This window comes from Penicillium waksmanii (assembly GCF_028829765.1).
Source record: "Penicillium waksmanii strain IBT 27052 chromosome Unknown utg000008l:1.0-5622682.0:1.0-5626561.0, whole genome shotgun sequence".
Taxonomy (NCBI): Eukaryota; Fungi; Ascomycota; class Eurotiomycetes; order Eurotiales; family Aspergillaceae; genus Penicillium; species Penicillium waksmanii.
The window spans coordinates 5281297-5296318 of record NW_026643254.1 but is presented as its reverse complement, the minus strand read 5'-3'; the positions used below and the strand labels follow the sequence as shown (position 1 = coordinate 5296318).

Below are 15022 nucleotides of genomic sequence, written 5' to 3'. Positions count from 1 at the left end.
TATGTTGTCTTTCGAGTTATTCATCATTTTCTTTGGTTAGCAAGAGGTCCCGATCCGTCATTTTGGAATTCATCTTCCATACGGTCAAATTCATATTTCCAAATGAGGGCTATGAAAATTTAGAAAAACTAGCTACATCGCAAGTCGCTTCCTGTGTCAAAGTTTTACACTATGACGCTGCCGAGCTAGTTTATCCGCGTGAGTCATATTTTTCTCTTGAACCTCCGAAGTGCGGCTTGCTGACCCGATCATAGTTGTCCAGCGCCGAGAATACTTTATTGCTTATATATACACGCCTCTAGAGTACATTCGCGATCAAAGAGACTTGCACCTCACCTTTCGTGGGGAAGTATATTCTTACCATATCATTCAGTCCTACCTTCGCCATCTCAGCGAGGAGTAACATGCGTTGCTCAAGAACTGAACTGACGTCAGGAAGTTCTTTAAGACAGCGTCCCGCTGTTTAAGCTTGAGATGTTAAAGGTTTCATTCAGTGGGTTGAAGCAACATCAGCTCGGCTGGTTCTCAAACCGAGTGGTGCTTGATTTGAAAGACCCTTTCCCAAGTAAAATTCATTCCCAGAGATAGTGGCCAAATGATGAATGGTGCAACTGGTTGACGGCTCAATTCCTAAAGCAACGAGCGATATTGTTGGAAGAAGGAGCGGGCCTAATGATAGGAATGCGTGGGTGTAATAGTTTATCATATCTGCGCTGTTGCTGACATTTATCCTTTGGGGCTTTACCGACGCAACCCTGACTTCATCGTTCTGGAATGCCTTTTGAAGGTCCAGCAGGATTGCCTGCAGCTGTCCCATTGAGAGGTCGGAGGAGAATATTGGGGACCTTCTTAAGTGTACCAGCATGGCAGAGAAAAACAACTCGTCACGTAACCAGATCTCCTTCGACTCGTAGCCCCGTATGTGTATAGCACCAATTACCATGAAAGCGGCGTTTATCAGAGCGATACTAGCTCCCACCCCAAAAGGTCGATAGGGGAACTGAGGCTCTTCAAAGCACGCCTGAAGAAAGCTAGACTCTTGCGATGCATATTGCCCAAGGAGAAACAGAACATTTTGGATCTGAATTTCCCAGTCTTCACATGGCATGGCATGCAAAGCCCTGAGATTCAGTTGAAGCGTCGCGGATGTCAGTGAACCAGGACTGCAACAGACTATATCCCAGGAAGAAGCTTTTTTCCCAGTCCTAGACTCTGCGGTAGATGATGGCCCATAAGGCACCCCCATTCTCAGCAATCATTACAATGACGAATAAGTAGCTTAGTACTAGCAAGAGCTGATGCATAGTGTGGGCCTTCTCGCCCGAGGAAGTGCCAGATACCGGAATTCGGGTTCGAAGTCGAGGCGGCAAGGAACTCTGGCCTGCCCTATTTGCATGGATTTAGTTTTCCAAACTAGAGTGGAGAACTTTAGAAACCAGACGTGCCTCGATCATCATTCCGGTAGAGAGCTCCCAGTAAAACTTGGAGCCGGTGCAGACCTATTCGGTGGATGCTAATATAGCTGAACACAGCAAAACCGTGTGAAGGATGGCCTGGATGAAACTGTAGACAGGACGTCAAGCTACCTCTCAGTCCATCTCTGGGACCTGAATTGTCTTTTTGGACGAGAGATATGTTCACAGCAAATGCTTGCCTTTGTGTTTCCGTAAGATGATATAAACTACCCATAACCACACTGACACAAACAGTGGAAGTCTCACCCTGTTGGATTGTGGTGGGTGGCTCCAGTGTGAACGCCATGTTTGTTTCGTTTCCAGAAATGCAGCCTGAACCTTCACTATAATCTGGCATTGTTTTTGCCGTTTTGGTCTCCACTTGAAATTTTGTCAAGAAGGAATGAAAGAATACAAAGAAACTGTGTAGGTACCTCTAGAAAGCAAAGTACAAGTTATTGAGCCTTGCATGGAACATTGGTAGAAATATCTGTTATCTCCGGCTCTTTACTTTGCTCCTCGGGGATGCTAAGTGGTAAGAGAAGGAACAGGACCCATATCACATGACCGGCCTCTTTCTCCTTTTATACATATACTACGCGATGAACCGTGATGTATGTGAAGAGACGTAGTATGTGATGTCGAATGCGAGTTGCATAATATTACACCTCCTCGCATGAACTCGGACCCAAAAAGACGAAGAGACTCGGATTGGCTAAATCCAGGCGTGCTGAAGAGAAAAATTTTGGTCTGGATCTTCTATCTATGCATGGCAAATGTACGAATATGCGGGGAGTAAAGAGAAGGCTACCCAGGTTAAGAAAGCCTGGAACCTACTATGCCCCTGGAGTTCCACCATAAACCCGCATGTGGACCAACCAGCAGTAGTTTGAGATTTGGCGTATCCGGTTTTTGAAATGGACAGAGTCCACTTCAGAGTCACCAGATGGATATTGCGGAAGTGGCTTCCACAAATGACACACTCCTTGTAGCTTTGCTGACCATATTGCCCCATTCTATTCCAACCATTGCTACATTGCTACAATGGAGACGCGTGAGATATTTTTGGCCCGTACGGGGCACCTGCAGTCTGAACATGGTGATGTAGGTCTCCTTGACAGAAGACTACAGCGCCGCGAGGGCTGCAGGCGGGCTCGTAGCACTCCGTATATTTCAGGAGGAAGCAAAGCTATGCGGAAGCATACTTAGTACATACATGAGGGATTCTGCGGTGGGCGGGAAGAAGCAGCTGCGAAGAGAGCCCAACTCTCCTTCGAAACGGCGATGTTCCTTTCAAAGGAGAGGATACACGAGCAATATCTGTGTGCGATTACAAGCACGGAATATTGTGGACCCGACGCAAGGGGGGGGGGCTCTCCGCAACAATCCCGAATAGAACATATCATTTAAGTTTGCCGTAACCGCATTGGGTGGGGCTTAGTGTTGTCACTACTAACGCCCGGGCCCACTACCCACTGATCGGTGAGCTTTGATGTTTTTTGTACTTCTTTCCAGCCAATCATCACACCAAGGTGCAAAATTGACATGGACTAGCTGAGTTCATAACCCTCGGCATGCAGCATAAAAGCCCCGCAGAACACTCGTGAATACAGGGCCGCCTTAATTGTCTTGTAGGGCTTGGGATTGGTATTGTGTGACCTTCTTCCGAAGAAGCCGTAGCTAAGCCAAAGAGTCTAGCTCGGTATTTTTTGTTGCCTCGAATAAGGAGCGAGCAAAGCTGGCGAGCACAGTGAACATCACCGGCTCGGAAATCTCTATTCTCAAAGGTATTCGACGCAATATAGTGAGAACATACGTGACGTAAGCCACACCACGGTTGCAGTATTTATATGAGCAGCCATGGCCGTGCCATCCCTCAAGCGACGATTCCTATCACATTCCTCTAGGATTTTGGTGGCGGATTATACAGATTCTGACAAGGAATCGGCGGACCCTTGACTTACTTTAGGTCCCAGTAGTCGATCAAAATGTTACCCAGCCCACAGGTGATTATTTTCGGTACAGCAAGAAGTAGTGAAAATCCTCAGCAAGCCTTGGCATTCTGTCTACCTGCTCTTTGATTTAGACGAAAATGCTAGCTCTGCTAGCTAGAGACATAGCGATCATGAAAGGGTGCGATTGCGTCGTTGGAGTAATCCTGGGAATTATTTCGCGGTATTCCGCGGAGCGACAAAGCTCCTAGGGCCCTCAGTGCCGATCTTTGAAACAGAAGGTTGGCCCCTGGAGCCCTTGGCTAGATCCTAGGAGCCCCATGCAAATACCTATTTATAGGTACCAAAGTGGTACTGTAACCAGAGCATTGGGCTTGTTTGAGGAAAAGGACCATCGATATTAATCACAAGTCCTTCATAAAGCTGTCTTTCTTTCCTCCGACTTTGTGCTCCTCCTTTTTAGGGCATGCCTCCATGCGTATGCAAGCAGGCAAGCGAGGTGATGTATCAATACGGGACTCTGGTGGTGCATAGGCAACTCTTCCGAATTCCAATAACTCCTTGTATGGTTGGCGTAGCACTGTTGCTACAATGGCTGCGGTTTCTATTGACTTTTATACCGCGTAAAAGATATTTACTTTGCCTCCGGTATAATTGGGGAAGCTCGGGCAATAAAAATACCATTCAACCCTAACATGATGGAGAAATCTTTACCTTGACAGTTTCCGCCACCTTACAGATAGTGACGATATGTCAGCTTTCATGTCTCGGGCGCTTTTCAGGGAGATATTACGCAAAAGGGTGTCTGTACGTTGTGACCTGGTGCGTGAGTGCTGACAGTTTCTTGTGTCCAATCTCTTCCAGATGTGTCAATAGCTGGGTGGCCTGTTAATTTAGGTAGCCCAGAATATAATAGTCCTAAGGTGCATGGGAATGGAAATTTCAGGTATTCTAAATGTGTTATATAATGCCAGAAATGAGTCATTAAATTAAGGTTTCAACATATAATGAAGGAGGGCTCATCGCCCAATAGATATCCTGACGTCTGGATGACGTGTACCTGTTCCCTCCCGCATTTCTCTTTCTATTTTAACAAGTATCGTTACCTATATAGCCAAATGATCATTTCTATCTTTTGCCAGTTCCAACCTGTCCACGTTTACAGTTGGCCAGTATTAATTTACAACTTATCAACTCCCAACGCTTCCCACCGGGCTTCCAACAATTGTATTTTAATACGCCGCAATGCCCAACAGTATACCAATTATGCTCGAAGTTGGAACATATATGACGCCCATTACTGTCAACGAAGATATTTCATACACACAGCTTTCGGATGTGGTCAGTACATATCTCGGGAAGACAAATTTACGCGGACAGACCCCGAGGGGTTTCTGGGTGCGCTGGGAACGCAACGACCAGCAGAGCCCTTTTCCGGAAATAACCCGAATCGACAAAATAATGTAATGGCTACAATAAAACTTATGATGTTAAGGGGTGGACGTGACGTTCTAGAAGTGGACTACCAATCAGACACGTCACCGGGGTAATACGTCTAACTCAACAACTCCTGTTAGTTGGTACTTGTTGCTTTAATACCAAACAACTCCACAATGCACATTATGGCTGACACAAGGTGAATCTTGTGAGAGGATTGTGTGGAAATAGGTTTTAATTTATAAAGACAACATTCAGGGGCTTGGTCGGTTTCCTCATCCTGCTGCTCAATATCTGAGCGGGCTTCTGGTGAACATAGGGTTTATTAACAAGAAACTAGCTTCAATCAATATCAAGATTGCTCCTTAATGGTAACAAGGACTGCTCCCATAACCATTTTCATTCCATTTACCAATTCACCCATGTACCTCGAATTGTGGTTGAGCTTCTTAAATTTGTTCGGTTCTTCGGGCTCTATGGAGGATCTCCGGGTTAGACTGCATATCCTCGTATCCTTTGCGTCGTCAATGAGATCGATGCTTCCTTGGGATCTGTACATAGAGCACATGGTCTGTATACCACTGTTATGACGAATAACCATGTCGTCGACATCGTCAGACGTTAGAATATCGTTTCGATCATTCTCTCCGTAAAACTGGCCACAGTGCATATATCAGAAAAAGACTGAGCTTTGGGGAAAAGAAAAGTACCTGACAAGGCCCGCGTTTTAGATGCGAATATCATACTTTAAATTATTTTGAATTTTGATGTGAATATATTGCTGGGACATCGCAGAGGTTATACTTCGATAAGCTGACTTTGAAAATGTAAATGTAGACAAGGAATGTTAGATTAAGACGCGGGAAGAGGATCAGAGGATTCGTACTATATACGAGGGATGATGTATCTGTGACAGTTACTTCTATTGCAACCATTGCTACACTGCTACAAATGGAGACGAGTGAGATATTTTTGGCCCGTACGGGGCACCTGCAGACTGAACATGGTGATGTAGGTCTCCTTGACAGAAGGCTACAGCGCCGTGAGGGCTGCAGGCGGGCCCGTAGCACTCCGTGTATTCTTAGGAGGAAAGAAAGCTATGTGGAAGCATACTTAGTACATACATGAGGGGGTTCTGCGGTTACTGCTCCGCACGAACTTTCGAACTATTCGAAGTTCGCGAATTTCAATGAATCGAATCGAATTCGAACCTTGGATTTCGGACTTCGAATCTATGGGCGATTTGATTCGTCAAAAGTCGCGAATTTCGAACAGGTTCGCGAACTAGTAGGGGTTTACTCATGCGGACAGTCATAACCTCAACAACCCTGGCCACTACATCCATTAGATTCGCACATAGAAGTTTGTTCTAGGTATGGTTTATAATTCTTTATTCTATACTGTAAAAACTATCACTATGTAACTATTCAGACTTCCAACGTCCAGCATCTTTTAGCCTTAATAAGGTCCCAAGCATCCTTCCTTTCATGGAGAAACGTCGAATTCCAAGAACATCTCTCCTATGATTGAATAGTCTCTCGATATCCACCTCTGCTGCTGGTATAGCAAGGTGATCTTGTGCCACCTGGGCCATGCAGGTAAATTCAAGCCTGTTGATCTTCCACCAGTTTCGTATGAATTCAGTCTGGCTCTGGCTTATATCGAAACCAGTGCTGATTGTAGGCGTATCGAAGTACTGGTCGACGTTAGACTCAGCGACGTTATACTGTGTAGGCTGAAAGGCTTCCAGAAATCGGTATTCGAAGCTCTTGTAACTTGTGTTTAGAGCAATCGATATAGGCTGTTTTGGGGTGGGATATGCTTTTTTTAGGAACACTCTGATTCGGTCAATGATCCTCTCTCCATCTTGCAGCGTTTTGAGCCACTTAGTCTTGATCCGAGGGTCCAGAACACTTGAGATATAGTATATGTCGTTGTCTTTGACGCAGTCGCGGTAGTGCTCCAGAAGTGTGATTCCATCAGATATAGGACCAGTTAGAGCTGGCGAGACATTCTGCCAATCACCTCGCCGTTCCTTAATAGCCAAGAGTATAGAGCGAAGCTCTTCGAACATCCGCGCTGCCATATGAATTGAGGGGCTATCCCGAGAGACGTACTCAGTATATTCGTTGAAAGGAGCCAAAATTTTCTTGATATCCGAGAGCTGTCTCCAATCGTTAGGTGTGAGACGTAAAGCTTCAATATCTGGCTCATCGTTGACTGTATCTTCAAGCTGCCGGCGACACTCTTCGGCTCTCTCAATCATAACAAAAGTAGAGTTCCATCGAGTATCAATATCGTAGTGGATGGCTTTTGTACAGCCAGGTCGATTATTCCACTGCTGTATTCGCTGGGGAGATCGCGCAATCCAAAGGACAAGTAGCCGAAGCTTTGCAATCGGGGAAGTAGGAACTTTTATTGTCTTCCAGCTCCTCTTCGCAACATCATCAAGGAAGTCACAAGCTTCCCTATGTGAACTTGCGCGTAAAGACCTCAATATTCTTTTCATAACCAAATTCAGGATGTGAGCAAAGCAGCGGATTTGGGAGTTCTGGGTAAATTTCATCGTCCCTTCTCGAATAACCGTATCGGCCAGGTACTCATCGTACCGCTGACACAGCTTTTGGAAAAGACATCGGTGTAGTGTATCATTGTTAGATGCGTTGTCAGCTGTAATTGTTATAACTTTATCAGATATATGAAATCTCTCAAGAACCGTCGCAACAATATTAGCAAGATTCTCTCCAGAGTGGTTGCCTGTGATTTCAACAAACTCAATACAACCTCGATGTTGCTGGAAATCAGATGACATCCAGTGAGCATTGATTGCTAGTATTGGTAACGAATTCTGGCTTGTCCAGCTATCAAGAGATAGCGCGATTGAGGATGCCGAAGCCATCAAGATTCGAAGTTTACAGTCAAGAGCATCAAGCCGAAGATTTAACCGGCGCGAAACAGTGTCCGCACTTGGTATAGACGCCTCAAAGTCTACAGACCTCAACATGGCCTTAAACGAAGGTTGCTCGACGCATGTAAACGGCTGACAGGTAGATATAATCCAATCCAAGATAGCCTCTTCGAATGGGAGCTTCTTTTCCTTGGTAATCTATGAGCTTAACGGCCCTTGGCGCTCTGGATGGCCGTCCTGAAAGAGCTTGTGGGCTTGCTGCAGGTGCTGTTTCAACGCTGTAGTTGAAGATCGTAGTTTCGATGCAAATCGAACGAATTGACATGTAGATGGTGATACAATACACCGATGTTTAAGCTCGGGTCGCTCCTTATCTCCTAATCTCCACGTACCAGATTCAGGTGTTGTTTGGTAGTATTTCCACACCTAGCTACGCTCTTTTAACCTAGTCCCGTCTCTCTGCTTGATTTCAACACACTCGGTCTCGCATTCAACCTGAGATATTGATTGTGAAGGGCATATATCCGTATCAAGATTCGACAAGCTGATAGAAACGCTGCTGGGAGCGGTCGGAGAGGTTGAAACCGGAGTAGTTGATGAGTTAACGGCGGGCCGGACCGCCGCCTTTTTTCGAGGTCGCGGAAGTGGGATATCCTCTGCAAGGAGGCCATATTTATGAAGCGCTGCATAATCGCGTTTATTCTTCCTGGTGTTAGGACAGTCAAATATGGTTACAGGTGGAGATGTCATCTGTATGGTTATATTAGTATATCATGCTTGTGTCATAATTGATCGCTTACTTTGGAGCACCATAAGGGATGGTTTTCAGTAGGTTCTGACCAGGATTTGGATGTTGCTCTTGGTAAAAGCACGTCCACGCGAAGACGCGTTCTTGTAGAATCTCCGCTAGCCCGATTAGACCATCCATTTACTCTGCATCGTAAATAATGTGCAATTATTGATGTTTTGACTCCATATCAGTAGACTACGTGTATCTTAATACGTTCTATGAGCTGATATAATTTGATACAAAACAGATCACAGATACGATTACGGACTTGTGGGGAATCTTGGGAGTAGGATTATATATTTTGAACAGAGGGTTGGGGCGAGAATTTGGATCTATTGATAATGCTCTACACCTTGTTCAACCCGAAGCCAAATTGCTCAATTTTATGTCAGATCAAATAGAGCTATCTCTGAGTTTGTCAATTAACTAATTACTAAACTAACTATTGTATGTGATGTCGATTGCTCACCAACGTGTAGAACAACAGATATAGTACGATATAATCGGACGTGATTTACCGCTTTCCAAATAAGGGTTTAGTACAAAAAGTTCGCGAACTTCGAATCGACTTCGAATCGATCTTCAATTCGAATTCGTACGAAACGTTATTTTCGATATTAATTCGAATCGAATCGTAGGGCTGTTGACGATATTGCCGATATACCGATATTGACGATACGATATCGACAGACGATACGATACCGGCTCTTTTGAATCTGTCGATGCCGATTGCCGGTACGATATCGGCGGGCTTCAAATTTGACGATATCGTCACTTACGATATCGTCATATCGTATCGGCATCGGCACATTTTTCCTTTAGAATTAATTATCTAGAGAGCGAACGCGCTTTCGTCGAACAGCAGTTTCAGTTGACAATTTATGAATGCAGAACCGGACTATCGCGATGGCATAATTTAACCAAACCCCTTGACCGCTACCACTTATACCCATCGCGAATCAACATCAGCATTCGTATGGTATCCCCTTTCAAAGAATATCTCCGGATACCTAGCACATCCCTCGCTGTGCTAAACACTCTCTCCACAGCAACTTCTGAGGCAGGTATCGCTAAATAGTCCCTGGCTGCTGCTGCCATCCGCGGGTACTCGCCCTTGTGCGTCCTCCACCAATTACAGAGCCAGTTTTGGCTGGTGGTATCTGCGACGCTGATCGGAGGGGTGTCGAAGTACTTATCAATATCTGAGAGCGGTGGATCTCGTGCCTGCAACTTCTTCAGCATTCTAGACTCCACATCACTATGCTTCAGGGAAGACAACTGTGTTGCAGTGGCATTATGTTCCGGGTTACTAGCCGTGTATACCTGATGGAGATTGGTGCGGATCGTTTCCAGAATCATTGTCCCTGCATTGCCATCTCGAAGTTCCCGTAAGACCATCTCGCCTTTGACTCGGGGATCCAAGACGAGGGCAGTGTAGTAGGCGTCACAGTCGTCCATAATGGAATAGTACTTTTCGTATTTCTTCATCCCTTCATTCACTGCAGCTATAATATCTCGATCCAGTTTTGCGAAGTCACCATTGCCCTCCCTCACGTCATCAAGCAATTCGTGTAGCTCATAGTAAATTGGGACTGCGAGGCTGATTTGTGGATTGCGTTTCGAAATGAACAAAGTAAGCTCATTGAACTTGTGGAGTACTTTGTGAATCTATTCCAGCCGTGACAAATCTTGGAGAGTGAACGGTGGGAGCTCCTCCTGAAGGTTCAGGAACTTGTTGACTCATGCGAAATGTCGAGTTCCATCGTGTCGTAACATCGTACGCAACAAATTTGTCGGGAAGATTGTTGAGTCTACAAATCTCCTTCCATTTCTGTCGGCGCTGTGGGCTTCGGTTAATCCAAAGAGCAAGGACTCGTAATCTCACTATTGCGGAGTGATCTGTGATCAAATTACCAGTCTGCAAACAGTCACAGGCAACTTGCGCTTGTTCCATCGTCCCCGACCCCAAGTTACGGAGTATATTTTTCACAATCAGATTGAGGACATGAGCCAGACAGTGGATATAGCTGTCAAGACCTCGATAGAGTTGTGCTGGCATGGTGTCTTCCACCCTAGGTCGGTCAGAAAGAGAGAAGTATAACTCGGATGCCATGGACTCATTGTTACTGGCGTTGTCGCCTGTAATAGAAATAAGCTTATCCTCGAGACTCAACTCAATAAGCATATTTTCCCCTGCAATCGCCAGATTTTCGCCACTATGAATACCTTGGAGCTCAGTGAACTCGAGTAATCTCTCGCGGTACTCAAATTCGCCAGTCAGCCAATGACCAATTATCCCTAAAATAGGAAGATTATTCTGGCTTGTCCAGATATCCAGTGATAAGGCAATGGTTTTGCAAGTCAAAGCCAGCTCACTTTTCAGGTTGGTGCGCTGTATGACGAACTCTTGCATGATTCGATCCCGCAAGGTGTGGCGAGAAGTGAATGGAGGCTCAATCCCAGGAATGTCTCGGAACATCTGCTGAAACTCTGGAGACTCGACAGTAGTGAAGGCTTTCATATCAGTCACAATCCAGCGAATGGCATTCATTTCCAAGACCTCTTGATGAGTAAGACTCTGTTTACCACCCATAAAAGTCCGAATGTCGGGTCCTTTCTTTACTGGCGGTATAGTGGAGGTCGGGCAATAAATGCCATGCTTTGCCAAGTGCGTCTTCATGTTGCTGGTTGTGTTTTGCCTTTGGGAATCCGACGTATGCCAGTCACAGCGTATTCCCGTCTTTTCATCTACATGGATACAGCAAATCTCTCGGTCGACCAGCCGTCTTTTGTTGGTCCTCTTGATAACCCATGGACAATCAATGGCTGTAGTCTTGAAGTACCCCCAGATCCATTCTGTAGCCGGCGCTGGTCGTTTGCACCATTGAGAGGATATGTGGCTTGTGATTGATGTACCAGCATCTGTTGAGCTCTCTTGCGATACTAGCACTTGTGACACAGACTCGGAAGGTAGGAGCTCACAATCTGGTATGTTGGTGAGGATTACCACATCTTTTTGACAGGTTGGGAGAGTACGTGGGAGATTGCTCAGTGGCTCGCTTGATTCGCTTGATTGGTCAATTTGATCCTCAGGCAAAGACTCTTCATCGCTCTCATCATTCAGAACTCGGTAGTTGAGGCGTTTCTGCCGCGTACGCATTCTGTGTTGGATACACCAGCCCACTGGCGCAGTGCGGATGAATACGACTTACTGATCGCAGCTCGCTGTTGATATGGGCCCAGTGGTTCAGTAGAACCAGGGTTGAAGAGTCATGTATGGAGCTGGTTAGTGTCTGGAAGAGCAGGTTACTGTCAACCAAGAAGAGGTCGGGGTACGCGTCCCAGTCTTTCAGACGCGTCGCGTCTAAATAGAGATGAACCATAAAATAGGATTGAACCCTTATGACCTTTGGATAATCTGCCATATAGCATAATGGAAGAAGCAAAGCGTAGCCATAGAATAGAACAGGTACAGTCAACTCTCGTGGGCTGCACACCCTCTGAGGCTTGAATTTTATCTTGCACACACCCAATGTGTGCAGCTCGTGAGATGACGATATCATGATTATATAATATACATGAAGCTTTTCCTATTTGGGTTTAAATCCCATCTCCATCAATGTCTTCTGTCTCTTCCCATCTACCTCAAGCTTCTTGAAAGCTTTGGTTAAAGCCTCAATTGACAACATATTCTCCTCTGTGCACCCCTCTCTGTGTGCAGCCCACAGTGATAGATCTGATAGATGTCGTAGAATTACCGTATCAGATGGAATCTCTGGTCTTGGCCCAAATATATATTCCTCATCAGGATCAGGAAGATCATCGTCGATATCCTCACCACCAAAGTTAAGAATGATGTCGTCTAATTCTGGCTCTGCAGTATCAATATTTTCATCTAATGGGTTGAGAAACTCATTAAATGGTAGTATTTCATCCGCATCTGGTTGAAATACAAGCTTTTCAACAACCTGATTATAAAGAGGCTTTAATTCAGGATCCAGTAGGTTACTTTTTATCTGATCTTGATTAGATGGTCGGCACCCAGGAACAACAGTACTCTTGGTAAAACAGTTCTGAATAGTCTCATTGCTGACCTTTGTTCGCCATGCTTGTGTCAACCACCGCAGTGTATAGTTTAGACTCATGCGTTCACGTGGATCAATACCACGGTCTAGCATACCTATCATCCAATACATCCAGCTCTTGCGATAATAATGCTTGAGGTTTTGGATAATACCCTGATCTAGGGGCTGATAGATAGATGTAGCATTTGCTGGGAAGAAAAGACTATCCTTATATTAGATGGTGGTGGCGCCTTTTCAAGGGCTACAAGATGTGCACTAAAATTATCCATCAATAGAAGTACACGTCTTTGCCTACCAATCCGTAGGTAAAAAGTGCGTAACCATTGTTCCATAATTTCATGTCGCATCCAAGCCTTCTTGTTATAGCGCCACTTACATCCAATAGAAACCATATTCACACCTCTTAAGGCGTGAGGGGTCTTTGCAGTCCCAATGATCCAGAGAGGTAATCGATCCAAACCGGTTGCATTTGATGCAACAGCGATAGTTATCCTAGTCTTGTCTCTCTTCTGGCCAGGACGACCTTCAGATGCAAGCCCACCATTAGGCATACGTCGCCAGTAAAGACCAGTCTCATCCATATTATAGATATCTTCAGGCGCATATTCATCACAGATAATCTGGATCGCTTTCATCTCATGATGTATTGAGTCTGGGACTGAGGCAGCTTCACCTTGAAAGGTATGCCGTCTGATTGAATATCGACGTTTAAAGCCAGATAACCAGCCATCACTAAATGCAGGCATAGTCTGATCTTTATACATCGGTATCTTCTTCCAATATTCTGCAGCTTTGAGACGAATCAGGGGCCCAGTCATAGGAAATCCCTTCTCTGTGTGTCGTTGTTGCCACTGAAATAAAGCCTCATCTAACAGCGGCCAGTGTGCGGTGGACTTCCTTGATCTAGTCCCAGCTTCACCATTATCCAGGTAGTTATATTGAGATGAAAGGGTTCGAGAAACTGTCGCCCGATCGATAATTCGGCCAAATTTCTCTTGAAACCATGCAGCACAAGCTTTCTGGGTAGGCTTAGGACGTGTATCAGATGCAAAGATACGTAGGGCTTTCCTCTGAGCATCAGATATAGTCGCATTTGATCGTTTTGGATAGGGTAATTTCGCTGAAAGGCTGACCGAAGATCGGACTGAAGGGGTAGTGGGGAGAGATGGTGACGGCGATGTAGAATCCTGCATTGTGATTGGTCAAATATGCTGAATAAGCGAATATAGGGGAAATAAAAAGTGTGCAAACCATGAATGGTGCAGCTCACGAGAGTTTTATATGTAAGAGTGGGGTAAAACTAGTCTAGACAGGAAAAAAGTGTGCTGCTGACAAATGTGTGCAACTCACGGATGTGCAGCCCACGAGAGTTGACTGTAATATGATGGTATGCTGGGACGGAGAAGCCTACAACATAGATATATATATGTACATGTTTGCGCAGAGGAATGGAAGCAACTTACAAAGGATTAGATATATACTTTGCAAGTACAGAGTTAGTTGATATGACGGCAGAGCAACGTAAAATATATAAATATCCAGCCACATAGCACGGCAACAACACGACGTAGGACTACATAACGGGAACGAATTGCCCTAATTAACGAGTATCTAAGCTAACATTCTCTTTGTAGTAAAGTCTTCTATATCTAGGACCAGGAAATATTGTCTTATTGTCCAATTACCGGTGGCGATATATCGCCGACGATAATATAATTTGCCGATATCGTATCGTTTAAACTGTCGATCGCGATTGCCGATACGATATCGGCAGACTTCGAAGTTGACGATGCCGATTGACGATATGGGAAAACAGTGCCGATATCGTATCGTTAACAGCTCTACAATTAGCACTAAGAGAAGATAATTCATTTCAGCGGGTTAATATAGGATGAGTAAGTTTTCTATCGCCACGGGTATATGTGCTAATGACGTATTACTAGGGCTCGCCATACCCGCCCACCGCCCAAATCCGCGTTTGGCGATCTAGTCCTCACGTTATTTGAAAGGCGGTACGGAACACGTGATGCTCAAACGTTTCGGTTCAACAATATTCCGTAACGGAGGAATTTTCCACAGGCTCTCCTGCCCTTTCATTAGTGTTGTGATATGAGGCTGGTGCAGATCAGGAACCAAGCCGAACCATCGGAATTAATCCCGAAGTATGTATACGAAGAACTAAGTTGATTGGAAATCAACTTGATCTTCTTGTTGTATATATAGCCTCATGTTCCCTCTGAACGTACATATAACTTAACACAATTTATACCTCTGAACTACAACATTTACCACTCATGCCGGATGCTCTAGAGCCGGTCTGGCGATATATATCTCTGTTAAATCGATTCAATAAATGACGAGCTTACCTTAGATATAGAATATCGCTTAAAAACATG

General features: G+C 45.0%; 3 protein-coding genes across 3 annotated transcripts; all 3 read right to left on the bottom strand.

Moving 5' to 3' along the window:
* Window positions 1–6266: 6266 nt before the first annotated feature.
* N7481_010293 (uncharacterized protein) lies at window positions 6267–7847 on the bottom strand (the record flags this gene model as incomplete). The annotated part of the gene is made up of 1 exon (XM_057269512.1): window positions 6267–7847. The coding sequence occupies one exon, from the start codon at window positions 7845–7847 to the stop codon at window positions 6267–6269; it is 1581 nt and encodes a 526-aa protein (XP_057120189.1).
* Window positions 7848–8177: 330 nt separating this feature from the next.
* On the bottom strand, window positions 8178–11701 carry N7481_010292 (hAT family dimerization domain-containing protein; the record flags this gene model as incomplete). The annotated part of the gene is made up of 3 exons (XM_057269511.1): window positions 8178–8310; window positions 9491–10199; window positions 10282–11701. The coding sequence occupies 3 exons, from the start codon at window positions 11699–11701 to the stop codon at window positions 8178–8180; spliced, it is 2262 nt and encodes a 753-aa protein (XP_057120188.1).
* Window positions 11702–12131: 430 nt separating this feature from the next.
* On the bottom strand, window positions 12132–13819 carry N7481_010291 (uncharacterized protein; the record flags this gene model as incomplete). Its single annotated transcript, XM_057269510.1, has 2 exons — window positions 12132–12791; window positions 12908–13819. 2 exons carry the CDS (start codon window positions 13817–13819, stop codon window positions 12132–12134), a joined length of 1572 nt encoding a protein of 523 aa, XP_057120187.1.
* Between the last annotated feature and the right edge of the window lie 1203 nt (window positions 13820–15022).